General features: G+C 34.8%; 1 protein-coding gene across 1 annotated transcript in view; it reads left to right on the forward strand.

Annotated features, from left to right (window-relative positions):
• The window catches only part of PCDH15 (protocadherin related 15), an 874,042-nt gene that overhangs the window by 377,292 nt on the left and 470,860 nt on the right, over positions 1-25,890 (forward strand). The window contains exon 5 of the mRNA XM_046654051.1: positions 6,297-6,457. Within this exon, the coding sequence (XP_046510007.1) occupies positions 6,297-6,457 (161 nt within the window). The remainder of the gene's footprint in view (positions 1-6,296; positions 6,458-25,890) is intronic.

Raw genomic sequence — 25,890 nt, forward strand, 5'->3', positions numbered from 1 at the left:
CTTTTATCAGTGGTAAGCTATAAGGTCAGAGACTATATCTGTATCCATATCTGTAATTTGGGAAAATTAGTTCTAGGGGCAAGTCACTGATGATTCCATTGTACACTTCTCCATATATCTTAATTCAAATTGTTTCCACTTTAACACTGTAAATCTTTGCAAGAAAATTATAGGATATGGAATTCCAAATAATGAATTTATACATCTACAGGATCTTTGCATGTGTTTCCCATCAACTCAAAACAAAACAAACAAGGTCTTCAGCATTTCATATTTTTCAAAATTGTTTGCCTATTTCCAAGGTGATAGCAAGATATAGGGAAGGGAGATCTCAAGTGTGAAGTAGGAAACCTGGGCTTTGGTCTTGGATATGCTTTTTTTAGCTATACCACCTTGGTCAGGTAATTTCAATGCTTGGGACAGCAAGAGGCGGAGACACCAGACATCTGACTTCATTTTCCTCATACAAATACTATGACGGGATGGTAGGTTCTCTTCTAGTTCTAAATTCTGTGATTCTATTTTTAGTTGATAAGTGACATATAAACACAATAAGCATCATTTCAATACCAAAAAGCATAATATACATGCATTTACTTAATACTTTATTCACAACAGACTACAAATACTAGCACTTTTCTAAATGTCAAGGTATTTATATCAATTTCTAAAAAAAAGTTAAGAATAGCAGGAAAAGACCTTTTCTTCCTGGCGTTTTATACTTGGATGTCTACGCCATGCTTGATATATCACCTATCATACAACATAAAGTAAAAATCACAAGATAATAAAAGATATTGTTACTTAAGTAATGTGAGTGAAGTACACTTGAACAAAGCTGCCCATTTTGTAGTAGTTTGTTCTTTTGAGTTAAATAAAGTATAAATTGTAAAGATCAAAATAGTTTTCCAAAGCAGCATGGTTTTAATTTTTGTAAGTTTCTGTTTTCCCACTGTTGACTTGATCGGTATAATTTTCCATCTTTAGCAAATATTGCGTGTGGTTAATATATCCCTAACATTCAAACAAAGCCGAAATAAAATTTGTATTTTCTTTAGAAAGTTGCTGGATACACATGTATTTCCTGCCCTATAAAAGTTTACCAAGTAGTTATCTAGATACATTATGAACATATGCTTAGCTGAAATTATATAATTGTAAACCAAGAAATGTGAAATATCAAAATAAAGAGACTATTTCCAGGAAAGCCCTAGAAAGTTTCAATAAAGAAGAGGAATTAAGCATGAGAAGAGTTTTGGTTGGTCTGTTATTCTTGGAATCTAGATTTTACTCAATAAAAACCATATAACGGTCATGCTTGTTTAACTGCTACATATCAGCTACATTTTCACTTTTATTTTTATTGTTTTAAGCAAATAGTGTACATTTGGCAGCTTTGTTTATGATTTGTTTACAAGGAATAACATGCAAAGAGAAAGCAATGGATGCTTCTGGCTACATAACGTAGCTGAACGTTCTTCCAGTTGGCCTATACTGGGGAAAGATTGTTGCAGGAGATTTTATGCAATTCGCATTGGTTATACACCTTTCAGTAATTAATTGTTTTATAGCAACAAGTATAGGATTCTGTGCAGAGAATGATTTTATTTATTTTAATGTTTGGAATGAACCCAAACAGTCAATTACTCTCTCTCCCTGTAGAACTTACTGTTCCAGCTTCATTGAATTAGGTTAATTAGAAAAGCAATGGACCACCGCCCCCCCCTCCACTGCCACCTCCACAGAATTTTTATTTTTATTTATTTATATATTTTGGTGTGGAAGATTGGCCCTGAGCTAACATCTGTGCCAATCTTCCTCCATTTTGTAGGTGGGACGCCACCACAGTATGGCTTGATGAGTGGTGTAGGTCCATGCCTAGAGTCCGAATCTGTGAACCCAAGGCCACCGAAGCAGAGCACCCGAACCTAACCACTAGGCCACCAGGCCGGCCCCTCCACAGCACTTTTAGAGAGTAATCCATTTGTGTTATAACTGCCTATTTAAAGAAGCAAATAAGTTTTGCAGGAAAACGTTAAATATTCAATTATGATTTATACCATATATAAATTTAGTTCATATAAGTTACATATATGTATTTGTATATGTGTATGTGTGTGTTCAGTTCCCAGTAGAACTAAACATGTGCTGGAGATGAGTAAAAAGTGTTCAGTCTAAAGATCTCTACTCGTATGAATTTGTTGAATAAGATATTTTTCTTGACATCAAATTTAATTTGAGTTTCTATGAGAAAAATCAAAGTTGTCTGAGGTAGTAAATGGAAAGAGTGGGCCTCGCTCCCTAGTGATATGGGGCCTGGATGGATTGCCTGTCAGTTGGAATGCAGTGTAGGTAAACCTCGCCATTGGAGACAAGGGCTTCTCTTTACAATTTATCTAGAGCAAGCATTCTCTCCCTACCTTCTAACTTCCTAGAATGATTATTTTGGATTCAAGTCTTTCGAGCCCATGTAATTCTTCCAGAGTGCTTGCCTTAACTATGCATTGACCAAACATAATCAATCTCGCTTTGTGACCCCAACAGTAAGTAGACTTGGTTTGTCATGACTTCTGGGACATAAAATAAGTCATTTTGCTTTAGCTTCAAACACTTTCCCTTCCAAAATGGAGTTAATAACATCAACAACAGTAGCCATAATTCGCATTTTCAAGTCCTTATTCTGCACCAGAGCCTGCAGTCAGGACTACCCACGTGTCATCTCATTTAGTCATCAGAGTAACCCAACAGGCCCCTCTTTTATGCAAATTACCTTATATACATTGGTAAGTAGGGGAATGAAGTTGATATAATGAGGGAATTGTGTTGATTCATAAGTTATTTTATAGTATATTTACGTTTTGAAATATTCTGGACAAGTTTTTCTCATAACTAAAAAGAAAAGACTTAGCTATGTGAGAAGATTTTAAGAAAAAAGCTGAAAAATCTATAGCGCCTTTATTTAGTGCAAGTAGAGTCTACATTAGTGGCTATGATTGAGAGCATGCTAATCTGGAGAAGCTGTGTGTACAGATGAAGGAGCTGCAAAGTTATGTCTCTGAATTAAAACAATAGATTCACGAGAAACACTAAATACGGAACCAAATTTTCAATGTTGATGAAAAAGCTTTCTATTTAGAAGCAAATGACCCTCAATACTTTTGCTTGAAGGAAGAAGCACAAACTGCAATATTTAAGGCTGTAAAAGCTTGACTGAGTGTGATGCTTGGTGCAAATATCATTAAATATTTAACTGTGCTAGTATTTTTTTGTGATTGTGATTGTTTTTATGTTTGTTAGTGCTCTGGATACAAGAACGCAAACTGTTTTTTAGGTACACACGTATGGTGTTGTAGTAGAAATCCCTGTTCTATTGTGGTACTGATTTTGTAGAACAGAGAAATTGAGGGCGAGTGACGCTAAGTAATCTGTCCATTTTCATGCAGCTGGTAAATGGTGGATACAGCATTGGAGTCTAAGTCTGTAAATTCTAGGACCAGCTCTCTTTAATTTCTACCATATGAGGATCAAACTAAGTTTGATTCCTTTTCCTGATTACAGCATTTTTTATCATGATGAAAGGAAATTTTCATGCAAGGGAAATCCCATCTTGGGTACCACCGATTCTTCAAGACAGGTCTCCTCAGGGTTAACACTTATTGATGAACTGACCCCTTTATTTTCATGAAACATGTCTCTTAACCTCTAATAATAGTCCTTGTTCTGGTATACTCTCTGGCAATAACAGAGCCATCTGGCTTTCTTATTAGTGTTGCGTAGTGTATCCAATCCTTTTATTTTATATGTATCTGTGTCTTTACTTTTAAAATGGAGTCCGGAATGGGAATGGATTTTAAACATCACATGGAAGCGATTAAACAAGAGGTTTTACTGGAGAAAAGGGAAGCGTTCATAAGAAGACAGGAAGCAAAGGAATCACACTGTCCCAGTATGCCCAGACATTCTGCTGGACAGCTGCTTACCGGCATTGTCTCAGAACACCAGCTGCCCAGATCTGGAAATCCTTGAACTTGTGGGAAAATACAGTCCCCACTGCTGGGGTAGAGAGCAGAGAAGTGCGCCTGGCTCAAAGTTAGCCTCAGCTTGGAAGTCAATTATTATTCTGGGAGAAGGGTGGAGGACAGGGTTGTCGAAGCAAGCCAGAGTGAACACCTATGTTAAAAAAGTTTTTTTTTTTGAAAAATGTTACCCTTTACATCATATGTCTCTTAGCTGTGCTCTCTTCTCTCTCTCCTCCAAACTTATGGTCTAAAGTAACATGTCATATGAAAATCTGGAGAGAGATTTGGCAATGTGAATGGAGTATTCTGCTGAAAGAAAAGCAAAGTTCTTTCTTTCTCAGCACACTAATGCTAGAAACACTGCTGAGTTTCAGTGACTGAAGAACACAGGGGTGAGGAGAGAGCAAGAAAACGTATTCAGATCTTCTCCATGAAAATGAAACAAATCATTAAATAAAATGTAAATCCAGACAGTGTTTTAGTTTCACTGCTTTAATAGTGGTTAAAATAACTGTTACGACTTTCTCTGATTATAATCCATTTATATCATAAAGGAGAGCTCATGGCCACTTCCCTTCATGTGCCTGTGTGGTGTGTACATATACTATAGAAAGACCTGCTGTTATACAACATGAGTCAAGGCATAAATGTTAATGTTAGTTGACCTATCCTTGCACATTTCTTTATTTTTTTCTTGATCAGAAAATAGAATCCCATTTATTTTCTTAATTACGTATTGAAATACAGACAAAACAATTTTTCAAAGGTTAGTATGTGAAGTAATTGTAAACATGTGTGTACTTGGGCCTTGAAAATATTAGTAGGTCAGAAAATGCCATCATTGTCTGAACTGTACTTTAGACGTATTATCTGTAGGTTAACTATTTACCATTTCACTAAAAAATAGGTCAGTTTCACTCAATATTTACATATATATGCACTATGTGAAAAAGTAGAAGAAAATCTACCATTTAGAAAAGTACATTTGTAGGAGAATGTTTGTGTATAAACATTATTTAGATTTATTGTTACAAAAGAATCTTTCCAAGATTCTCTAGGCAGATAAAGCTCATTAGTAATAATATGATAAATAAATATTATTTCCTTATTATTATTATTATTGTGCTGAAAAAATCTTCCAAAGAGACCCCCCCCTTTTATTTGTAATTACACAATGATATAACATTTATCGAACTCCATGCCTTAAGAAAATGAGAAAATACACTTTACATTATTATTCTTCAGGCTAGATTCATATTTATGGATTATCTATATATTCTTATATGCTATCTTAGCGCAATGAGTCCTTTAAATATATTCCATTTATTCTAATGTCCTCAGGAGGGTACATTTTTGTTTGCATAGCCACAGCTCTTCTATGTGCCATAAGTTTAATAAAATAGATCAGCTGAAAATGATTGCCCTAAGCTATAGTGCATTATTGTTGGCAAAGCGAGCAGTGATGTATGGGGGAAAAATGGGATTTGAATTGTATCAGATGCGTTTGCATTCAACTTGCAAAAGTTCATGGAATCTTTAACAGTAGGAAAGATTAAAGATGTATTCTCTTTCAACTCTTACTCAACAAATGTCTACAATTCAGCCTGCTGAAAAAATAAATAAAAAAAGCAAGCATTGAAATGTTACATCGGAATAGCGTGTTATTCTAGTCGAGTACCGCAGACTTGTCTTAAAGAATGGCTTCTATTGTGTGTCTGCACACGAGTTTTGTCTTTCACATTAAGATTTATGTTTTATGGATTTGCACAAAGATAAAAGAAAAGGAAACACTTCTCACCATGGGAGACTCGGCTGCTTCTGTATCTCTTCTTTTTTCTTCCTTTCTCTTTTTTTCCGAGATATCTGCTTTCATATCAGAAGTCTTGCTGGGTGAATTGAAGTATCAGCCTCTGTTATTACAAGCATTTCCTTTTGTTCAGGATAGAATTCAGTGATAACTCCTATGAGAAGTGATGCACAGAGAGAGGAACAGATTCATGTTGATAAAGGGAAACAAGAAATAGATGATGAAACTCACCAAGTGTTTGACTCTCTGCCTCCCACCTTCATCTCCCCAAATTATCATTTATAAATAGCATAATAAAGGTATTTATGCCTTTTTCAAACAGGCCATTTTCTATATTATGCCAGATATAAAGTTGAATACTCTCTGCTTTAAGAACAGATTTGCAAGTCAGCCGGGGTTTAAGCATATGGTCTTTGTAAAGGATGCATTCAAGTAGAATATATTTTCAAATAACATTCTTTGGTTTGCAGGTACGATTCTGGTGGATAACATGCTGATCAAAGGGACTGCTGGAGGACCAGACCCAACCATAGAACTCTCTTTAAAGGACAACGTGGATTACTGGGTGTTGCTGGATCCTGTTAAACAGATGCTTTTCCTGAACAGCACGGGCAGAGTTCTGGATAGAGATGTTAGTGATATTTTTTTTTCTTTGCCCCTGTATTACAGCTTTGTTATAATTTAAATATCTGCATATGTTTGTTGATAGAACATCAAACTTTCTTTATATATAATTTGAGTTTATTTTCTGTGTTCATTAACAAAAACATTTTTTTTAACTCCTTGAAAGAAGAATAGGAAAGCAAGGGACCATCTGTGTCTGAGAGAACCACTGTATTTTGCTTCTGACATTCTGGAAGCTTGTCAGATTTCTGAACAAGGAGAGAAAAGAGTGGTCAGAATGAAGGCGTGGTAACCTTGGAAAAGCAGGATAAAGATGGCGATAATCCATGAAAAAGTTGGAGAGTACAAATAGGTGTTGGCTCCAGGACAGACTTGGGTGGAATACTAACAGGCAGCTGCTCTTACAAGCAGTAAGCATTGGTGGAGAGATGAGTTTGTAGCAATGTGCTTACAGAGCTGTAAAAACATTAAAAGAAAGTGAGCACAGTTTCCTGGCAATGTCCCAGTACTATTGTTCTCAGGCAGCATAACCTGTTTAGTTATTAATAACAGTTAAGTTACCAAAGTCATCGAATGTCTTATTTCTGAAAGGTTGAAAAACTTGAGTAGATTTAAGCAGCTCTCTAAAGCAACTTTAATCTCACTTATTTGCATTGCAGTCTTGAGTGCACAGAAGAGTGTGGGAGGGGAGAAGGAGGGGGGGTAGGGTTATAACCAGTAATTGTGCAGGACCTTGGGAAAACTAAGGAGTGCATCTAAACATGCCTACTCCCAAATTTCCACTTTATGAAATCCAAATGGCAGATATTCACCTTAGTGAACCTGAATCGTCTCACTACATCGCTGAGGATTTATGATCCACTTTACAGCATGGTGTGGAGTAGATGACTCCTAATCTATTTCACATCTAAAGTTCAGAGTCTTTATGAGTTTTGTGGTAGTGGGGAGTACCTAGGACTCTCCCACCAGCATAGGTGTCTTTGTGCACTTGGGGAGGCCCATAATTCAGCTGACTGAGTAGTGGTGGCAGATGTGAAATGTGGTAGCAGCGGAGAATAGGAATGGGACTGTTGGGCTCAAAGTAGGGGAAAAAAGTCATCCTGATGGGGCCTCATCCCCACCACTGCTCCCCACTCACTATGTCCTTTTATCACAGCAACTTTCTTTATACCCCAGTTTACAGTTTTGACTGGGTGACTAAGAAGGTATAAAATCGAATAAGAACAGTTGTTATCTTAGAATTTATCTTAAGTCTTACTTTTATGAAAGTCATCTGGATAACGGCACAAATGGCAAGCTGCAGGAGTTCCCCCCAGCTGCATTACTCACAGACATCCTTTACTGGTCTTAATTAGAGACATTCATATCCAAGTCCTATGAATTTTATAATGTAACATGTTAGGAGAACAATTATAGAATATTTATCTATTTTAGACCACTGTCATTTTATATTCTTTTCCTTTTTTTTCAAAAGCACCTATAGCTGATTGCAATAATTTACTGGTTTAATGATAAATTATTTTCTTTTTGGAAATTTTTTTTCCAGTAATTTTATTGAGATCATAATGATTTATAACGTTGTGCAATTTAGGGTGTACATTATTATTTATAAATTTCTGAATAGACTTCATTATGCTCATCGCTAGTAGTCTAACGTTTGTCCATCACCATGCATGTGCACCCTTTTACCCCTTTCACCCACCCCCAAACTCCCTCCCCCTCTAATAACCACTAATCTGCTCTCTTTATCTATGTATTTGTTATCTTCCACATATGAGTGAAATCATGCAGTATTTGGCCTTCTCTGTCTCGCTTATTTCGCTTAACATCATACCCTTAAGTTCCATTCATGTTGTCACAAATGGGATAATTTTCTCCTTTATTTTAGCTCAGTAGTGTTCCATTGTGTGTGTGTGTATATATATATATATATATACATACCACATTTTCTTTATCCATCCATCCATAGAAGGGCATGTGGGTTGCTTCCACATCTTGACTATTAAGAATAATGCTGCAATGAACATAAGGGTGCATAAATCTCTTTGCATCATTGATTTCAAGTTCTTTGGATAAATAAAATTACAACTAATCTAGCAGTGTAATACCTGGATTGCATGGTAATTCTATTCTTAATTTTTTGAGGAATCTCCATCCTATTTTCCATAGTGGCTGCATCAGTTTGCACTCCCACCAGCAATGCATGAGGGTTCCCTTTTCTCCACATCCTCTCTGGCATTTGTTGTTTCTTGTCTTGGTAATTATAGCCATTCTGACCGGTGTAGGGTGATATCTCACTGTAGTTTTGATTTGCAGTTCCCTAATAATTAGTGATGTTGAACATCATTTCATGTGTCTGTTGGCCATCTGTATGTCTTCTTTGGAATAACGTCTGTTCATATCCTCTGCACATTTTTTGATTAGGTTGTTTGTTTGGTTGTTGTTGAATTGTATGAGTTCCTTACATATTTTAGAGATCAACTGCTTGTCAGATAAGTGATTTGCAAGTATTTTCTCCCAATTGGTGGGTTATCTTTTCATTTTGTTCCTGGTTTCCTTTGTTTTGCAGAAGTTTTTAACTCTGATGTAGTCCCATTTGCTAACTTTTTCTTCTGTTTTCTTTGCCCAAGTAGGCATGGTATTTGAAAAGATGCTGCTAAGACCAATGTCGAGTAGTATACTGCCTATATTTTCTTCCAGGAGTTTTATGGTTTCAGGTATTACATTCAAGTCTTTAATCCATTTTGAGTTAATTTTTATGTATGGTGCAAGTTAATGGTCTACTTTCATTCTCTTGCATGTGGCTGTCCCATTGTCCCAACATCATTTATTGAAGAAACTTTCCTTTCTCCATTCTATGTTCTTGGCCCCTTTGTTGGAGATTAACTGTCCTTAGATGTGTGATTTTATTTCTGGGCTTTCGATTCTGTTCCATTGATCTGTGTGTCTGTTTTTGTGCCAGTACCATGCTGTTTTGATTACTATAGCTTTATAGTATATTTTGAAGTCAGGGATTGTGATGCCTCTGGCTTTGTTCTTTTTTCTCAGGATTGCTTTGGCTCTTTGGAGTCTATTGTTGTTCCGTATAAATTTTATGATTCTTTATTCTGTTTCCATGAAGAATATCATTGGACTTCTGATTGGGATTGCATTGAATCTGTAGATTGCTTTAGGTAATATGGACATTTTAACTATGTTGATTCTTCCAACCCATAACCAAGGAATATCTTTGCATTTCTTCATCTTTTTCAATTACTTTTGATATGTCTTACAGTTTTCAGTGTATAAGTCATTCACCTCTTTGATTAAGTTTATTCCCAAACATTTTTTTCTTTTTGTTGTGGCTATAAATGGGATTTTATTCTTCATTTTTCTTTCTGCTAGTTAGTGTATAGAAATGGAACTGATTTCTGTAAGTTGATTTTGTACCCTGCATGTTTGCTGTAATTGTTGATTATTTCTACTAGTTTTCTTATGGATTCTTTAGAGTTTTCCATAAAAGAATCATGTCATCTGCAAATAGTGAAAGTTTCACTTCTCCCTTTCCAATTTGGACCCCTTTTATTACTTTTTCTTGCCTAATTTCTCTGGCCAAATCCTACAGTACTATGTTGAATAAGAGTGGTGAGAGTGGGAATCCTTGTCTTGTTCCCATTCTCAGAGAGATGGCATTCAGTTTTTCACCATTAAGCATAATGTTGGCTGTGGGTTTGTCATGTATGGTCTTTATTATGTTGAGGTACTTTCCTTCTATATCCATTTTATTGAAAGTTTTCATCATAAATGGATATTGGATCTTTTCCAGTGCTTGCTCTGCATCTATTGAGATGACCATGTGATTCTTATTCCTCGTTTTGTTAATGTGGTATATAACATTGATTGATTTGTTTATGGTGAGCCATCCCTGCATCCCTGGTATAAATCCCAGTTGATCGTGGTGTATGGTCCTTTTAATGTATTGCTGTATTCGATTAGCCAATATTTTGTTGAGAATTTTTGCATCTATGTTCATCAGTGTTATTGGCTTGTAATTTTCCTTGTTTGTGTTGTCCTTGTCTGGTTTGGTATCAGGGTGATGTTGGTCGCACAGAATGAGTTAGGAAGCATTCTGTCTTCTTTTTATTAAAAAAAAATTACTTATTGTTTTTAAAGATTGGCACCTGAAGTAACATCTGTTGCCAAACTTTTTTTTTATTATTCTTCTCCCCAAAGCCCCTTGGTATATAGTAGCATATTCTAGTTGTGAGTACTCTGGTTGTGCTATGTGGGATGCCACCTCAGCATGGCTTGATGAGCAGTGCATATCCATGCCCAGGATCCAAACCAGCAAAAGCCTGGACCACCAAAGTGGAGCATGTGAACTTAACCAATGAGCCATGGGGCTGACCCCTGTCTTCTTCAATGTTCTGGAATGGTTTGAGAAGGATAGGTATTGAATCTTCTTTGAATGTTTGTTATAATTCTGGAGAGAAGCCATCTTGTCCTGGACTTTTGGTTTTTGGGAAGTTTTTGATTACCATGTCAATTTCTTTACTTGTAATTGTTCTATTCAGATTCTCTATTCCTTCTTGATTCAGTTTTGGATAGTTGTATGAGTCTAAGAATTTATCTGTTTCTTCTAAGTTGTCCAATTTGTGACTTATAATTTTCATAGTATTCTCTTGTAATCTTTTGTATTTCTACAGTATCTGAATTTCTCCTCTTTCATTTCTAATTTTATTTTTTTGAGTCTTCTCTCTTTCTTGGTGAGTCTGGCTAAGGGTTTGTCAATTTTGTTTATCTTCTCAGAGAACCAACACTTAGTTTCATTAATCCTTTCTAGTAATTTTTTAGTCTCTATTTCATTTATTTCTGCTCTGATTTTTGTTATTTCCCTCCTTCTGCTGACTTTGTGCTGTATTTGTTCTTCTCATTCTAGTTCTGTTAGGTGCAGGTTAAAATTACTCGTTTGAGATTTTTCTTGTTTCTTGAGATGGGCCTGTATTGCTATGAATTTCCCTCTTATGACCGCTTTTGTTACATCTCATAAGAATTGGTATGTTTTATTTTCATTTTCGTTTGTCTCCAGGCCTTTTTAAACTTCTCCTTTGATTTCTTCATTGATCCAACAGTTTTTCAGTAGCGTCTTGTTTAGTCTCCACGTATTTCAGAGAAACTTTCCCAGTTTTCTCTTGTAGATTTCTAGTGGTCAGAAAAGATGCTTGAGATGATTTCAATCTTCTTAAATTTATTGAGGTTTGCTTCATTTCCCAACATATAGTTTATCTTTGAGAATGATCCATGTGCATTTAAGAAGAATGTGTATTCTGCTGTTTTTGGATGGAATACTCTCTATATATCTATTAAGTCCATCTGATCAAGTGTTTTGTTTAAATCTACTATTTCTTTGTTGACTTTTTGTCTGGCTGATCTGTCCACTGATGTAAGTGGGGTATTGAGGTCCCCTATTATTATTGTGTTGCTGTTTATTTTTCCGTTTAGATCTGTTAATAGTGGCTTTATGTATTTTGGTGCCCCTGTGTTAGATACATATATATTAATAAGTGTTATGTCCTCTTGGTGGAATGTCCTTTTTCTCATTATATACTGCCCTTCTTTGTCTCTCATTGTCTTCTTTAACTTGACATCTGCTTTGTCTGATGTAAGTATGGCAAAACTTGCTTTCTTTTGTTTGCTATTAGCTTGGAGTATCATCTTTCATCCCTTCACTCTGAGCTTATGTTTGCATGTAGAGCTAGGAAGTGTTTCCTGAAGGCAGCATATTGTTGGGTCTTGTTTTTTAATCCATCCAGCTAATCTATGTCTTTTGATTGGAAAATTTAATCCATTTACATTTAGAGTGATTATTGATATATGAGGGCTTAATACTGCCATTTCACCTCTTGTTTTCCAGTTGTCCTCTGTTTTTATTGTTTCTCTTCCTTCATGTTTCTGACTGCCATTTCATTTTGGTGGTTTGCATGATGTTTTCTCTCTTTTTGTGAATTGTGACTCTCCTCTTATTTTTTGTTTAGTGGTTACTGTGAGGTTTATATAAAAGATCTAGCATATGAAATAGTCCACTTTCTCATAGCCTGTTATCTCCATTAACCTAAGCAGGTTTACTCTCTTTCTTCTTCCCTTTCTGAGTTTTTATTGTCACAAATTATTCTGTTTTTAATATTGTGAGTTTGTGACTAAGTTGAAGTGTTTATAATTACTTTTGACATTTTCCTTACCTTGATGTTTTAAGTTTCAATTGAGTATTTGCTTCTATGATCTGATAGAGAGCTGCAGTTCTCTGATTTTTGTCTGTCTATTTATCTCCTTGTTCAAAGCTTCATAGACGTTTGCCTTTTTGTTTCCAGTGTGAGGTGATCTTTAATTATTTCTTGTAGGGGTGGTGAGTTCCATAGTGGTGATGAGCTCTCTCAGCTTTTGTTTATCTGGGAAACTTTTATTTCTCCATTGTACCCGAAGGAAAGTTTCACTGGATAGAGTATTCTTGGCTGGAAGTTTTTGTCTTTCAGTGTTTTGAACATATCATTCCACTCTCTCCTAGCTTGTAGCATGTCTGCTGAGAAACCCACTTAAAGCCTGACAGGGGTTCCTTCATAGGGTATTGTCTTCAGCCTTGCTGCCCTTAATATTTTTTATTTGTTGTTGACTTTTGCCAGTTTTATTGTTATATGCCTTGGAGAATGTCTTTTAGCATTGATGTAATTAGGCATTCTATTAGCTTCAAGTATTTGTAAATCTAGTCTTCCACAGGTTAGGGAAGATCTCAGCTATTATTTCTTTGAACAAGCTCTGTGCTCCTTTCTCCCTCCCTTCTCCTTCCAGAATATCTATTATCCTTATGTTGTTTTTCCCAATTGAGATAGATATTTCTCAAATAATTCTATCATTTAAAAAAAAATCTTAGTTATGTCTCCTCCCCCACGTATAGCATGTCTATGTTTTTATCCTCTAAATAACTAATTTTTTCCTCTTTAACATAAGCTGCATTTCTTAAGTATTTTAGATTACTTTTTATTTCATTAATTGTTTCTCATATCCAGAATTTATGCTTGAATTTTTTCTATAGTTTCAATCTCTTTGATGAAGTATTCCTTCTTCTCAATAATTTTGTTTCTGAGCTCATTGAACTATCTTTCTGTGTTCTCTTGTAACTCATTTAGTTTCTTTATGACAGCTATTTTGAATTCTTTGTCATTTAGATTGTAAATCTCTGTGCCTTCAGGGTTGGTTTTTGGTGAATTGTCATTTTCCTTTTGGTCTGAATTGTTGCTGTAGTTTCTCATGGTGTTTGGTGAACTAATCTTTTGGCAATGCATTTGTGGTAGTATCAGCCTGTAGATACCAGCTGCTACTGCTAGGGGGAAGCGGGAGCAGATTTTTTCATCCCACCCTGTCTGCTGGAAGTTGTGGGGTACTATGGGCACTTGCACTGGCCTGGAGAGCAATCAGGAGCTTGTCTAGATTGCACTTAGTGTGCAGGACTTCCTCGCAGGGAGTGAGCCTTGGGGCTACAGGGGTACAGCAGGCTCCCCCATGGCTGGGAAAGTGATCACAAGTGGGCTAAGGGCTGCCACCACCTCTTTTTGTTTTAAATATTAAAATTAAACATTTATTTTATTATGATATAGAAGAAAACTGGGTTAGACTGGAAGTATTCATTCCTTTTCTTTTTAACTTTTAGGTGTACATTGTAATATATTTCTAATTCTATGTAGGTTACATCATGTTTGCCACCCAAAGACTAATCACAATTCATCACCACATACATGTGCCTAGTCACCTCCTTCACCCTTCTTCCTCCCCTCTTCCCCTATAGTAACCACCAATCCAATCTCTGTTGCTATGTGTTTGTTTGTCATTGTTTTTATCTTCTACTTATGAGTGAGATCATATGGTATTTGACTTTCTCCCTCTGACTTATTTCACTTAGCATAATACTCTCGCGGTCCATCCATGTTGTCACAAATGGCTAGATTTCATCATTTCTTATGCCACCACCTCTTCTTACTGTCACCCCAAGGTGTGTTCCCACTCTCAGGGCTCAGTGGTACTATGGGCTCTCATGCAGACCTGGAATGTGCTCACCCCAGCATGTAAATCTGCCACTGCCCATGTTTGTGGTCCCATTGGCCACTGTGCTTTATGGGCAGGGCTTCCTCTTGGAGACCAAGCTAGGGATACTGCTAGGAGCCACAGCAGATCATGGGCACCCCTACTGCTGGGAAAGCAATCATGAACATACTAAAGGCTGCTCCTGCCTCTTCATACAGTCACCCTGGGACATGTTCCCACTTTCTGGGTGCTCATGCCAGGCTGGAAAGCATTTGTGTGCATGCACGGGCTGCTGTGGTAGGGCAGAGAGTGCTAACCTATCTCCATCACTTCCTGGAGAGCCAGTCCATCCACCCTCAGATGTATAGCTGTGTTTGTCTCTCAGGTGTCCTGTTGTGCTGTGTGTGCTTCCTCCGTTGGCCAATGAATGTCCATTTAGTTTTAGTTCAAAGGGGGAGAGACAAAGGGAACAGCCAACTCTGCCATGTTGTGACATCTGAAAACCTGGAAGTATTTTTTTTCTTCATTTTATATTAAAAGCACAAGTTCTAGGTCTGAATTATGACTAGAGAGAAAGTATATCCTTCAGTATAAAGAAGCTGTCCCATCACTCCAACCTGTAACAGTGTTTTAACTTTAATTACTTACCAAAAATTATCTTTACTTTTTAAGGTAAGTATCTTTTTTTAGCATTCTTTTTTATTTCTGATAAGGGCAATTTATTGAACGTTGGCTAAACTGAGACAGTATCATGGCAGTACACTTAAAATTGATTTGACCTGAAAGTAAATGTAAAAATGTGCACAGGTATTATTTAAAGAACCATCCAGGCTAGTTCTTTAACAAAATAATAAAAAATCATTTCCTTTCCATTTAAAATATTCTTTTAGATTAGGAATGCTACCATCAAGTTAAACTTGCAAAGATAGTTTGTAAATTAAAGTGTTGTCAATGGAAACCTAACTGAAATTAGCTAAACATGCTGGAGACACAAGAATGTTAAATGTTAAGTGAATATTTCAGAGGAAAGTCTGTAAATAAAAACGAAACAAAAACACATGCTCACATACTTGCAATGTATTTACCATCTGGCAAATAAACTTGTTGAAATAATGGCAATACATTAAATAAAATATACTTAAACCTTAGTAATATTTGATTTTAAGTTTGTATAAAGAATGTCATGCCAAAGATCTAACATTGCCATCTCGTCCAAGTACTCTCACCTGGTGGTGGGACTTAGAAAACCTAAATAAAAAGGGACTTGAAACTTCTATGAGTAGGGACACTTTGTGGCTTTTTTCTTTTTCAAATAGAATTCATAATCATAGAGGAAAGGGTCACAGATAAACAGTAAGATGTTATGCCTTTGTCTTATTTCCTGGCAGCATTAATTGAGAAACTGTGGAGGAAGATGCTTTTAGTTCAGAGCAAAAAATAGTGACGTTAAGAATTTCCTCAATCTAGAATATTGAAATGTGAAGTTAAATGAATGGTGTAGCTTTCTGTTACAAAATTAAGATGGTGAAGACCTTATTGAGAGAGTTCATGAAGAAGAGAGGAAAAGCCAGATGGTAATAACAAATGTAAGATCAAGGCAAGGTTAACTAGATATGGTGCATATTTTTAATATAGTATTATTTAAAGTTTGCTGAGTACAGATGTTTTACAGAATTATTGAATTTTAGAGCTGAAAGGAACATTAAAATTTTGCTAATTCAGTATTTTTTTCATAATCTATTGTGCTGTAGATTTAGATAGCCAGTCTTTAAAATTTAACATTTTTCTATGGTGAAATTAGAAAAATAAAGCAATGGAGTGATTTTTTTTTCCTCCAAAGCTAAATGTACTCATTTTACTCTGATATCATGCCCTTTTTACATTTTTAGGTATTATAAATGCTCCTAATTTATGTGGTCTTGTAGATCATAGGTGGCTTTTGTTTTTTAAAAGTCACTTTTTAGAGAAATAAAAGGTTATCTACTCTGTGTGAGCCTTCTTGTGTTCTTTGTTTGTTTGTTATGTATTGTAGTTGTTATTGTTACACATTTTAATGATCCACTGCTCTAATGTATTATGCCTTTAGATGAAGAAAGCTTAATCTAGAAACTATAAATGAAGTCTACACAGCTAATTAACAAGGAAGCCTGTTTGCCAAATATTTGATTTTTAATACCAGGGAATTCTTGGATAAATGTGTGAACTGAATTTAAGCATAGAGTTAGAAGTGTAAGTGTAACAACAGCACTAGAAGTAGAAGAGTAGAAGGAGTGTAGAAGCAGCAGCAAGAAGTGTTAGAGGAATAAGAAGAGTAAGATAGTGTAAAATGACCTGTTGGCTGGTGGATTCCGGAGAGTTAAAGAGCAATGATACAAGGGAAAAAAGACAAGGCTGGTGTAAAGAAACAGCTAAATCTTTATAACATATCAGGAATGAATTGCACCATTAAGAAATATTTCTTTGGAGACGCACTCCATTGATATTAAGCAGTATTAAATTTCCATGAGTCAAGGAATTAACGATAATAGGCTGAAATGTACTTTTTTGACTTATGGATTTGTCAGTAAGTCTTCACCTTTGGGGGATGGAGCACTTAGTCAAGATTCTGATCAATCTACGGACTCATTTCTCAGGAAAAGAAGCTTGTTTGCACATGAATAATCATTTGCAATCAATTTCAAGAGTTTCACTAACTACCAAGGTTTTATAGACCCCAGGTTACAGATCTTACCTTGGGTATATAATCTTCCTCTCTTTTAGTCTCAAATTATTAGAGAATCTTGCATCACAAAATTAGTAATTCCAAGTAGAACTAAGAGAAGGAATGATTCTATAGCACATATGTGCTTTCATATCCCGTCTCCCTGGAGTAACTTGCTGTAGTAATAATGATTTTTTTAGATATTAGATACCTGCTGCATTTTCTATAATAGAAAGTTATCCTCATGTGACTTGGAAAAAATAAATCACAATTTAACCTCTTATTTCAGTGCAGTTCACTGTGTCCTATATTACCTTTGAATTTTTTGAATCGTTGTGAATTGCTCTTGCTGCTGCCACATTGCTTTTAGGGCTTTATTCATTAAAGTATAAAGGCTTTTCTTCTGAAAATTCTTAACCCAGTGCCCATATGTTTTATGTGAAGCATAGACCATTGCTGCTATAAAAGTAGTGTGGTAAATCAGTGCTTTGATTCCAATATAATCACAACTAGAAATTATGGTTTCATTTAATTGTAAAATAATATAAGCTTATGGTAAACATATAAGAAAATAAAAAGCATATGTATAACCATAATTTTACCTCCTAGGGAAAATATTTAATATATATCCCGCCATATTTTCTCTCAAGCATATATGTGTGTTGGTGTTTTCGGAATACTTATAAAATTGGATCATACTGTACATAATGCTTTCAACCTACTTTTTAAATGTGATTTGTAATATAAATTTTTTCCAGTGAATGAATGTATGTTTATATAATCATTTTTAATGACTGCATAGTGTTATATTGGATGAATAAATCAGGGATATTTTTCAAACCAACCTCCTATTTTGGATATCAAGTTTATTTGCAGTTCTTGATGAATACAAAAATGCTGTAGTGAAAAATGTGTACATGCATCTTTGTGTACTTGTCCAGTTATTTGTGATGATAAATTCACTTATCTGCATTAAATTACTGGGATACTGAGTAATACACATTTTACTAAACAGTCATCTAGAAATATTATAGCTATATGTGTTCATATCAATATTGCTAAATCATTGCAGTGTTTGAAATAAAGTAATAATACATTTTAAACATTTGAAATGACTTTAGTCTACCTGGAGAGCTGTTGTTTACTTTATTGTTTTACCATCATTTATATTGATTTGGAGTAAGATTTTGTGTGTATGTGGGTATGCTTCTCTATGCTTCTAGTTAACAACATTTTCTACAAAAAATTAACAGATAATTCATTTGAAAAAGTGTAAGTGGCCATTTTTATATAGATTGCATTTATAAATAAGGTGTCAGGTGTTAACTTATTAGTATTGCAAATATAAATATATATATTAACATATTTATAATACTTTCAAATTTTATTTAATTTCAAACATGTTTCTACTCAAAAACCAGATAGTGATAAATTATACATTATTGTTTAATAACTATATTATTATGGATACCGAAACATTTGTAGTTCTTTTTTAAAAAAATATGGTCTTTATCTCAAAGGTAAATCTTTTTTTTAATTGAGGTATAATTAACATATAACATTATATTAGCATCAGATGTACAACATAATGGTTCAATATTTGTATATATTACAAAGTGATCGCCACAACATCTAGTTAACATTTGTCTCTATGTGTAGTTACAAAATTTCTTTTTTGTGATGAGAACTTTTAAGATTTACTCTCTTAACATCTTTCAGGTTTGCAATACAATATTGATTATAGTCACCAGGCTCTACATTACATTTGCATGACTTATTTATTTTATAACTGGACTTTGTATCTTTTGACCCCCTTCACCCATTTTGCCCACTCCCAGTCCCTGCCTTTGGCAACCGCTAATCTGTTCTATCAGTTTATTTTGGGGATGGATATTTTTGTTTTGTTTTTAGATTCCACATATAAGTAAGATCATCCGGTATTTGTTTTTCTCTGTGTGACTGATTTCACTTAGCATAATACCCTCAAGCTCCTTCCATATTGTCACAGACGGCAAGGTATCATTTTTTATGACTGAATAATATTTCAAATAATATATATATATACCACATTCTCTTTAGATAATTATCCATCGATGGACACAGGCTGTTTCCACATCTTGGCTATAGTAAATAATGCTGCAATGAACTTTGGAGTTCATATATATTTTTGCATTAGTGCTTTTGTTTTCTTTGAATAAGTGTCCAGAAGTGTAATTGCTGACTCTCTATTCTGTTCCATTGATCTATGTGTCTGTTTTTATGCAAATACCATCCTGTTTTGATTACTATAGCTTTGTAATAAAGTTTGAAATCAGGGAGCATGATATCTACAGTTTTGTTCCTCTTTCTCAAGCTTACTTTGGCTATTTGGGGTCTATTGTGGTTCCATATAAATTTTAAGATTGTCTATTCTATTTCTGTGAAAAATGTCATTGGAATTTTGATAGGGATTGCATTGAATCTGTAGATTGCTTTGGATAGTGTGGACTTTTTAACAATATTGATTCTTCCAATCCATGAGTACAGACTATCCATTTATTTAAATTTAATATTAAAATGTTAATAATAATAAAAAGTATACATTTAAAAACATTTTATTGAGGTCACATTAGTTTATAACATTATATAAATTTCAGATGTGCATCATTATATTTCAACTTTTATATCGACTTCACAAACATCATTAATTATTAGGGAAATGCAAATCAAAACTACGAGATATCACCTCACACCCATTGGAATGGCTATTATTATAAAGACAAGAAATAAAAGGTATTGGAGAGGATGTGGAGAACAGGGAAATCGCACACACTGCTGGTGAGAATGCAAACTGGTACAGTCACTATGGAAAACAGTATGGAGATTTATCAAAAAATTAAGAATAGAAATGCCATATGATCCAGCTATTCTGCTTCTGGATATTTATCCAAAACATTATTTTAAATTTAATATTAAATTTAATTTATCTGTTTCTTTTTAAATTTCTTTCATTAATATCTTATAGATTTCAGTGTACAAATCTCTCACTTCCTTGGTTAAATTTGTTCCCAGGTATTTTATTCTTCTTGTATTGTATTTTATTCTTATTCATTTTGTATTGTATTTAAATGGGATTATTTTCTTATTCTTTCTTTCTGATAGTTTGTTATTTGTGTATAGAAATGCAACAGATTTTTGTATATTGATTTTATATCTTGCAACTTTACTGAATTTATTAGTTCTGACAGTTTTGGTGGAGACTTTAGGGTTTTTTCTATGTAATATGTCATCAGCAAATAGTGACAGGTTTACCTCTTCCTTTTCAATTTGGAGGCCTTTTTTTTTCTTGACTAGTTGCTCTGGCTAGGACTTCTAATACTATGTTGAATAAAAATGGAGAGAGTGGCTTCATTGTCTTGTTCCTGCTTTTAGAGGAAAAGCTTTCAGCTTTTCACCATTGATTGTGATACTAACTGTGGGCTTGACATATAAGACCTTTATTATGTTGAGGTACATTCCCTCTATAACCATTTTGTTAAGAGTTTTTATCACAGTGGATGATGAGTTGTATCTATTGAGATGATCATATGATTTTTATCCTTCATTTTGTTAATGTAGTGTATCACATTGATTGATTTGTGGATGTTGAATCATCCTTGCATCCCTTGAATAAATCCCACCTGAAATCATGGTATATGATCCCTTTAATATATTGTTGAATTCAGTTTGCTACTATTTTCTTGAGGATTTTAACATCTGTGCTCATCAGGGATATTGGACTGCAATTTTTTTCTTGTGATATCCTTATCTAGTTTTGGTATCAGCAAAATGCTGACATTGTAAAATGAGTTTAGAAGTGTTCTCTCTTCTATTTTTTGGAAGAGTTTGAGAAGGATTGGTATTAATTCTTCTTTGAATGTTTGCTAGAATTCATCAATGAAACAGTCTGGTCTTGAACTTCTGTTGGGAGGTTTTTTATTACTGATTCAATCTCCTTACTAGTAATTGGTGTGCTCAGATTTTCTATTTCATGATTCAATCTTAGTAGATTGTATGGTTCTAGGAATTTATCTTTCTCCAAGGTTGTCATAGTTGTTGGCATGTGATTGTTCATGGTATTCTCTTATGATCTTTTGTATTTCTGCAATATCACTTGTAATGTTTCCTGTTTCATTTCTGATTTTATTTCTTTGAGTCCTCTCTTTTTTTTCTTGATGAGTCTAGCCAGAATTTTGCCAATTTTGTTTATCTTTTCAAAGAACCAGCTCTTAATTTGATTGATCTTTTCTATTGTCTTTTAGTCTATATTTCATTTATTTTCACTCTGATCTTTGTTATTTTCTTCCTTCTACTAACTTTGGGTTTCATTTCTTCTTTTTCTTGTTCCTTGAGGTGTAAAGTTAGGTGGTTTATTTAAGACTTTTCTTGTTTCTTGATGTAGGCATTTATCACTATGAACCCTCTTAGAACTGCTTTTGCTACATCTCGTAGGTTTTGGTATATTGTATATCCATTTTCATTTGTCTCAAGATATTTTTTATTTCTCTTTTCACTTTTTCTTTGGCCAATTGGTTGTTCAGTAGCATGTTGTTTAATCTTCTCATGTTTGTGAATTTTCCATTTTTCTTCTTGTATTTGATTTCTAGTTTCATACCATTGTAATCAGAAAAGATGCTTTCAATTATTTTAGTCTTCTCAAATTTATTAAAACTTGTTTTGTGGCCTAACATATGAATGTTCCATTTACACTTGAGAAGAATGTACGTTCTGTTGCTTTGGAATGAAATGTTCTGTATATATCTGTTAAGTTCATCTGGTCTAACATGTTGTTTAAGGCTGATGTTTTCTTATTCATTTTCTGTCTGGATGATCTATCCATTGATTAAGTGAAGTATTAAAGTCCCCTACTATTATTGTATTGCTATCTACTTTTTCCTTAAAGTCTGTTAATATTTGCTTTATATATTCAGGTGTTCCTATACAGATTGCATAAATATTTACAGGTGTTATATCCTCTCTTTGAATTGACCTCCATATCATTATTAATGCCTTTATTTGTCTTTTGTTAAAGTCTGTGTTTTATAGTCTATCTTTTCTGATATAAGTATAGCTACTCCAATTTTCTTTTGCTTTACTGAAATGTAATTATTTAGGTTGTTTCCAAAGTTCTTTGAATTGTTCACTTTATAAATCCAATAAATCATAATAAAAAACACGAATGCCAAGAATCAGGGTTTCACCCTACTAACAACTGCCAAAGCTCCATATTATGGTTGCTAGGCTGGAATTTATTTTAGTCCTTCTTAGAGGAAAATTGCTCTGGAAATTTTTTTTTAGTGGAGATTTTTCCATTAAGTCTTCGGAATATAGTGATGCTCTTCTTAGTGTCTTAGTCCATTTGGGCTGCTAAAACAAAATATCACAGACTGGGTGGCTTGTAAACAACAGAAATTTATTTTTCACAGTCCTGGAGGCTGGAAATATCAGATCAGGGTGCCAGCATGATCATATGAGGACTTTCTTTCAGTTTGCACACTTCTCCTTGTATTTCTCACATGGTGGAAAGGGACAAGGGAGCTCTCAGGTCTCTTTTATCAGGGAACTAATCTCATTCATGTGCTAATCACCAGACTCCTGTTGTTTCAGGGAAATAAGAAATAGATGATGAAACTCAACAAGTGTGAATCTCTGCCTCCCACCTTCATCTCTCAAAAATACTTTTTATGAATAGCATAAGAAATATATTTTTGCCTTTTTGAAATAGGACATTTTCTATATCATACTGGATATAAAGTTGAATATTTTCTGCTTTGAAATAGATTTGCAAGTCAACCAAAGCCCCCACCTACTACTAATACACCTAATACTGTCACATTGGTCACTAGGATTTCAACATATGAATGTTGGAAGGACATAAGCATCTAGACTGTAGAATAGGAATATTCTAATTTTAATCAAAGTTATTTGGCTTATAAGGAAGGCACAAAAATGCCTTCAAATGATCTTAAGTCAATGGGTGGAGAGTTTTAAGAATATCTATATCATAGCTGGGAAAAGCAATTTCATTTTATCAAAATTGTAAGTTGACCAGGGACAGAGGGAACTACTTGGTCTTGGACCACATGGTATCTTAGCTATAGCTTTATCTGTGAAGATGCTCTATTTTTCTCCCTGCAGATCAAATTCCTTTGTCCATTTATAATTTTGCTCCTCTGTTTCATTGGTTTGCACTTAGCTTTGTCTTTTATTGATGTTCACTCCATTCTAGCTGCCTCTAAGATTTCAACGCAATGCCTACCACATACTGACCATAGTCTCTGTGTTTTTTCCAATTAGTGAGAGAGATTATTTAAATACCAACTGGCTTAAATCAATTATCGCCAGGGAAGTGGGGGTGATATCACCTGGTACATCCACATTCAATGATACTTGCCCTTTCAACAACAGTTAGGAGAAAGTGTATTTTCCAGAGGAGGCATTCCAAATTATGTTTTCTATACTTTGTTCATTGAACCCATAAACTATCATCTCTGAATAGAAACATTTGAACAATTATGGCTACAAAGAACTAAAAGAAAGTTTAATGTAAATAATAAATGTTTTTAAGATTAAATGTTAAAAAAATAAGCTAATAACATAATCTTCATGAAAATTTCTGAGGATAAAAGTAAAACATAAAAATTCCCAAGCCCCAAATATTTCTATTTAATTAGAAAACTTTGATATGACATTGTATAAATATGAGCTGTTGACATTTTCAAGCTTGGTTCATAAGACTTGCCCTGATGGTCATCACTTTTTTATTCCCCATTTTTGTTTCTGTTCACTAAAGTTACATAAATTTTCTTCAATAAAACAAAAAGAGGGTATAAAATGAGTCACAAATGATTTAAAAAAATATGTTGTCTGGCATGAAAAATGTCAATAATGGAGGAGCACCACATAAGATTTTTGAAAGGCCAAATTATTGACTCATTTGACCAATATTCTCTAATCACTCTTGAGTATGGGATAATAATGATCATGATAACATCAATAATGAAAATAGTAATAGAAAGAAAAATATGATTCGGACACAATTCTGTTATACTTATCTTAAAACTCTGGGCAAACTTTAACAGCTTGAAGTAGAGAGAAATTGTATTCTTGACAATCCCAAACATCTTAACTTCTCTTCTTTCAGACTGTAAGTTGGTAGCTTCACAAAGAGCTTCGATTCCTCTTCCCTGGCCAATATCCATTTAACTACTAAGTTTCGTTTTTGTGATTTTTTTCTTTGAGGAAGATTAGCCCTGAGCTAACATCTGCTGCCAATCCTCCTCTTTTTGCTGGGGAAGACTGGCCCTGAGTCAAAATCTGTGCCCATCTTCCTCTACTTTATATGTGGGATTCCTGCCACAGCATGGCTCAACAAGCGATGCACAGATCCACACCTGGGATCCGAACTGGCAAACCTCAGGCTGCCAAAGTAGAACACGTGAACTTAACTGCTGTGCCACCAGGCTGGCCCCTACTAAATTTTGTTTTTATCTCCACAGTGTGTCTTGCACTTGTATCCATCAGCATAACTCCAGTACAAGCACTCTTAGTTCTCACTTGGGCTCAGGAACTATCTCCTAACGTTCTCTTTACCATATTTCAAGATTCGACCTATTCTAGATTCAGTGCCCAACACACAGTTCTGACCTTGTTAGTAGATGACTTTTCATTGCAACCTGGTTTATCTGGTCCTTGAGGTTTCCTAGATTCAAGCTGCAGCTTGTCTATCTCATTTCTTTTTATTTGGAAAATATTGACTCTAATCTAGGAAAACTGAGCTAACTGCTGTTCTCTATACATGATCTGTTTTTTCTTTGTTTTTTTTTTTTTTTTTTAATGTGTGGGACGCCTGCCACAGCGGCTTGATAAGCAGTGCTTAGGTCTGCACCCAGGATCCGAGCTGGTGAACTCTGGGCCACTGAAGCAGAGCGCACAAACCCAACCACTGTGCCACTGGGTCAGCTCCCCTCAATCTATTTTTTTTTTTTTTTTAAGTTTTGGCCCCCTTTTTTTTTTTTTAAAGATTTTATGTTTTCCTTTTTCTCCCCAAAGCCCCCCAGTACATAGTTGTATATTCTTCGTTGTGGGTCCTTCTAGTTGTAGCATGTGGGACGCTGCCTCAGCGTGGTTTGATGAGCAGTGCCATGTCCGCGCCCAGGATTCGAACCAACGAAACACTGGGCCGCCTGCAGCGGAGCGCACAGACTTAACCACTCGGCCACGGGGCCAGCCCCAGCCCCTCAATCTATTTTTTAATCATGGCTTCCCTGATACACTTTTGAACCTATGCTTTGAAATCCCCTTTATCCATTACTATCAGATGAATGTTATCTACTACCAAGACATGTCTTAAATGCTACTGTCTACGTAAAATAATTCCTAATGGTAACACTAATGTGTAATTCCTTGCTTTAAACTCCAAAGTCTCCAAAACTCTTTTTTAACTTGAATTATAGTTATTTATGTTCACCTCCCGTCAGTTTTACAGGATTTACTTAGTGCACAAGGACGACATCATATTAATCCCACCCAAGTTGAACTTTGAATATAATAAATACAATTAAATAAGCTGAATGTCCTTAATAACTGATTGTGAAAAATCTACAAATTTATCAACTATTATAGGTACTTAATTATATTTTCAAGTCAGTACTTTCTTCTTTGGGTAA

This window comes from Equus quagga, chromosome 2 (assembly GCF_021613505.1).
Source record: "Equus quagga isolate Etosha38 chromosome 2, UCLA_HA_Equagga_1.0, whole genome shotgun sequence".
NCBI lineage: Eukaryota > Metazoa > Chordata > Mammalia > Perissodactyla > Equidae > Equus > Equus quagga.